General features: G+C 43.0%; 1 protein-coding gene across 1 annotated transcript in view; it reads right to left on the bottom strand.

The window, feature by feature from the left end:
- Nucleotides 1–2748: 2748 nt before the first annotated feature.
- Nucleotides 2749–5233, bottom strand: part of ZFYVE26 (zinc finger FYVE-type containing 26) — a 50881-nt gene continuing 48396 nt past the window's right edge. The window contains exons 41-42 of the mRNA XM_009634180.2: nt 4401–4477; nt 2749–3275 (exon numbers count right to left, since the gene is read on the bottom strand). Coding sequence (XP_009632475.1) covers nt 3066–3275; nt 4401–4477 — 287 coding nt within the window. The 3' untranslated portion in view covers nt 2749–3065. The remainder of the gene's footprint in view (nt 3276–4400; nt 4478–5233) is intronic.

The raw sequence follows: 5233 nt of genomic DNA, 5'->3' as shown, positions 1-5233 counted from the left end.
TTTTCCTTTTGCAACAGGAGACTGTATCTTCCTTCAGAAACATTGAATCAGTTTGCTTGGTGTTGCTGTTACCTGCACCTGCCTTGCTAAGGTAGAGAACTCTGATTGGGTAACATTTTAAAGGCCCTTTGTGTTTCTCCCTGTCACTCTACCTTTTTTCCTCCCTCTTTATGCTTCCTCTTGAATGGGAAGCTAAATCCACAACTACCATGTAGCAGTAGAATGCTACCCAGCATCCCAGGCTGGGCCTGCTTTCTCTGCATGTGATTCTCTGATCTTGAACGTGGCTGTCAGGAGCAACAGAAACCATTTAAAAAGAAACAGACACTGTCTCTGGGATGAAATACTTTGCCCTTGCAGGTCAATGTTCTTCTGAAAGAAGCCTGACTGTAGATTTAACACAGGAAATACAACTACATGCTTCCATAGACCCACCCCCACCCTTTTTGACCTTGGGCAAGTCATTTATACCTTCTTCTAGGCTGATCTGTAAAATGAAGGAACTACTAAAGCTCATTTAGCTGCCTCAAAGGGAGGCTTGTAAGGGAGAAGTTAGATTAATTTGCAAAGCTCTCTAAAGAGGATTACTGATTTATGAGAATACACGTATGAGGCTGAGGTAGCTACCTAGCTGCTGGGAGGACTTCTAAAGATGTGATATTCCACTTGATCTAAATGTCGGGGACACTGTATCAGAGAGAGATTTTGCATGACAGAACAACTCTCTCCCTTCTAATTACTCTGTTAAGCACAGCCAAAAGCAAAATACAGATCTAAAAGGAGATCCCCAGCTATGCTGAGATAAAAAGCAAACAGAAGATATATTAACAGTCATAATACTTTATTCTCTTTTTTCATTGTAAACAAACCTTGGTCATTAATAGAGAAATTCTTTGTAACTGGCAGTACTCAATCCCTTTTTGATGCTTAGAAATTCAAAGCCCCTTGATAATTGCATTATCGGTGACCCAAGGCGGTTAGTCAGGATCAACATTCCAGTTCTGCTGGCAAGAGAAAGATCCCTACTGTTGCAGGTTAAGAACATCAAATTACAACAAACACTACATAAAGTGCATCAGGTACAGTGCAAAGAGGTCAGGAAGAAAGGCAGGTAGAGAACTGACCAGTCTGCATGGCAAACTCCACTCTCCGTGCTCTGAAGGAACTCGAGCAGAAAAGTAGGTATTAGAGCAATGCAGACCTGGATGCCCACAAACAGTAAAACCTCCCCCCCATAATTAGAGATTTGCAAATGATCGAAGACGTGGATAGCGTCACATTTTGGGATTAGCCTAATGGCTGTAATCTGATGGAAAGCTAGGTCAGTCTGGCCAAGAAAACAAAAGCAGCTTTCATTAGTACTGCTCGCTAATGAGATAATGCAAATCTGTGGTCAGGCGATTCTGAAAGCTAGATGTGGTCATTTCTGACTGCTTCGCTCCAAGGCAGTTCTAGCCCTGCTCTAGTGCACAGATCACCTCCAAGAGAGGCATTTGTGTCAGAGGGGCACTGCTCATGAAACACTAAAGGAGATGGACCGAGTCCTTTCCAATACCATGGAAGCCTGTTCTGTCATTACAGTGAGCTTGGGGATAGTGCAAAACTCTTATTAGACAGTCTCGATTATTTTACGTACTAAACCTATTTACAGTTACATTACACTTCAGAAAACCCGTTGTTTCTTTTGAAGTAAACAACTAAACTCCTTAACAAAAAAAGCAAACTAGTTTTCCTACACCTCTTGTGCTGAAATACATGTAAACAGCAACCACAAACTCCTGTGGAGTGCCATGTTTTGTTCTGTTTCTTTCTGAAGGTCCTACTACCGTCTACCATTCTTCTGCCCGTTTCTCATGTCCCAGTCACGGTTGCAGAGAAGCAGATGCTTTTTTCAGCATCCCTGAGTACAACCATTACACAAAGATGCCTGCTTTTTTCATAAAACTGAGTTAACCCAACACTTCCAGAACAAAGCATGACAATATAGTCTATATAGTATGTCCAGTTAATAAAAATTTAGTCTGGTGTTCTGTTGTACAGATTAATCTGTAAGGACAGATTATTCTGGGAAGAAACAAAAAAAATCCCTGTGTTACAGGGATAGAGCCCACCTGCTGAATTTTACCACAGCTTGCTCTATCCATATTGTCTGCTATACCTGATGAAAAACTGTGGAAGTTTACAGGCAACTGTTCAGTGATAAAGCTGCATCGCAACAGTTTATTGGATATTACCATAGCAAAGAAAGAGGTATGTGATTTTTCAACTATTTTAAAGGATTATTTTCCCTTTGTGCTCCCCTTACAGGATACGCCCTTTGTAACTTCATCCATCTCATAAGGGCTCAAGTGCCACATGTAAGGTACGCATCAGCCAGTGTGACTGCTAAGTAGAAATCTGCCATGAAGAATCAGTTCCTACCTCTTCAGATGAGCTACAGAAATTGGGCACATTGTACTAGGCAGGACAGGGCGGGGAACAGTAGCAATGGTTTGTATTAGAGGCTTAAAAAAAATCTCTGAATTGCAGTCTTTGTAAAAGATCTCTCCAATCTTGAAAAAGTTTACAGGAAACCCATAATCACAAAAAGTTTATACTCTAGGCTACATTGAGTTGATGAGATTTTTCTGTCCTCTCTATATAGGTTTTCTGGAATAAAAATTAAAAAAAAAAAGCACACACAAAGTTCAGTGCGCCTTTCAAAAAAAAAAAGTATCAATACCACCCCCCCTACCCAACAACCCAAAAGACCCCAAACCAGAAACAGAATTGCTCTCTTCCATGTGGCTAAATTCTTGCTTGTTCAGTTTGAAACTGCCCTCCTCCTTCCCCCCCCGTCAAAAAGATAGCCAAAAAACACCCTGAGGTAGTGACTGTTTGTCAAAATACAGGACTGGCACTTGTAATTTAGTTCCCTTCCTTTCACCAGAGGCACATTAGCAGCATCCATTTGCCATCAACATCAGTCAAGAGACTTCCATTTTACCAGGAGACTGCTGAACCACACGCCTTTAAGCTCTGTTAAAGCCTTCCCCTTCTGTATGATGGTGAATGTCAATTACTTATTACTTCCTGGTACCCTGGGGAAGCCGATTTCTCATTTTGGGCTGGTGGACTGAGAGCCACTGGGCACAGATGGCCTTCACAACGTCATCTCCGCTGTTCTCAGCCAGCTGTCGCACATGCTGGACCAGCTGCACTGCTCTGGTCTTCTCCTGTCTCACCGAGACTAGGTAGGCAGAACGCAACTTGTTGCACATCACGTAGGCCTGGATCTGAAGCAGAAGAAGCAGGCAGAACTTGGTGAGAAAGCTGTAGTAAACTACAGGGCAAGCTTAAGCAAGGATTCACTGGAAATACCTAGTTCAGAAGCGTGTTGTACAAGGTAATAGCGGCATATTGCGAAGCAGAGTATGGCATGGAGCAGATCCCAGTGTAAAAGATGGATAGCCAGCTGTATTTTATTAAGTTTGTCTCTTGTGGGAACTCCTTTACTGTGCCACCATGAAATTAGCATCAGGAATCCTATCTTGTGCATTAATTTACCATATCCTCGTAGCAAAAAGCCTACACCAGTAATTTTCTTCCATGGCTCGTTCTAGAACAGCTCACATCTTTCAATGATAGATCTTAGATAAAGGCAGAATGAAAAGCCCCTTTTTCAATCTACATACAACAGTGAGCTTGTCCATTGGAGCAGGACAGAGGCCAGTCACAAATCTTTAAGATTTTATTCCCAGCTATGCCACTCAGGACCTATGACAATCCACAAACGCTGAGCCACAGCCTCTTCATCTATAAACATGCATCTACAGCTCACATATTTATCTGTGACTCTCCAGGGGCTTGGCTGGCTGGTATGAAACTAACAAAGAAACCAAGTAGTTTAGGCCTCACTTCCCCTAAGAAAAAAAGTGTATGAGAATTGGAGAAGTTTTATCACTTAACTCTCAACCACAATAGAAATAGTATAATCCTGAAACAATAAGGGGAAATGGCCATCTTGGAGGTATGCTGTTCCTCATCAACTGTCTGCCATTACTAGAAACTTACATGCACCTATGTGAAAAGTTGGATAACCAAAACCAACAAACCCACCAACGCACCTCTCTGAAATCCTTTTCCTCCCATTATAACAACCGCCTTGCCTGCACTCTGAGGACTGTCAAGGAACTAATAGGGATATAACAGTCAGCACCTTCATGTCACAGCTCTATGGTCACAAACACCACAGCCTTGAGGAATTCACTGTGATTTCTACAATCTAGGAAGTGACCTTCAAAACTCTGGCTTGAGTGAGGATGAGAGAGCAGATGGTGAAAGAGAGCATGCAGCCTGCGGACCAAGACTGGGCTGTTTAGCTCTTGCTAAAGGAGTTCCTTTACTGTACTTTTACTTACCTTGTTTTCATCACTGTCCATATCCTGAATCAGATTATCAAGATCCTGTATCCAAAGAAGGGAAAAGGTGTTCACATTCAGAGTGACTGTAGTTTGCAAACCTTTACCCCTTCAGGGACCAAACCCCTGCACAGAGGAAGGGCTGCTGAGATCACAGCTACTTGGTTACAGCGTCCCAACCGCGAGTGCTGCAGATGTGGAAAATATAAAGTCCAATTTTTCTCTTTACCACACCTTCTTCTGCCTGCCATGTCTGTGGGGTATCCTTAGAGAATGCTACAAGCCTGGGAGTCCCCCATGGACATGGTTTGTGTTGCACAAAATGAATGTGTAGGTTTTCTACACCCCAGCAGGAGTCAGCCCCCATGGCCCACCCTGACCCAAAGGGTGGACTGCATCTCCTAGCCCAATTACTAGAACTTCACAGAGGGCAACTCCTTCCTTCACTGGAATGGAAAAGACACTGCAGTAGGCAAAGGCAATCTTAAAACTATTTCCTGTGGAGGCAGGAGGTTTCTGCCTCCACACATACTCTGTGCTAGCCAGGGAAGCCTCACTGAATGAAACACCTCCTGCATCAATCAGGAGCATTTGGCAGGATCCTGTGAAGCAAAGGTTCTCTCCCCATCATGGGTACTTATTTGGGAAGTGCAGGGTAGGAGCATGCTACAGCTACTTATTTTTTCTTCTCAAGAGTAACTTGCTTAAGGCAAACCACACACTCTCACCTTTAAACAATGCATGTAGTACAGAGCCAGAAGATATGAAGGACTCACTAAAAGAGCAGCACAGGACAGTTTCCCTGTAGCCTGTATTGTATATACCCACTTCAC

Source organism: Egretta garzetta, unplaced genomic scaffold, assembly GCF_000687185.1.
Source record: "Egretta garzetta isolate BGI_Z169 unplaced genomic scaffold, ASM68718v1 scaffold2, whole genome shotgun sequence".
NCBI lineage: Eukaryota > Metazoa > Chordata > Aves > Pelecaniformes > Ardeidae > Egretta > Egretta garzetta.
This window is presented reverse-complemented; position numbering and strand designations above follow the sequence as displayed.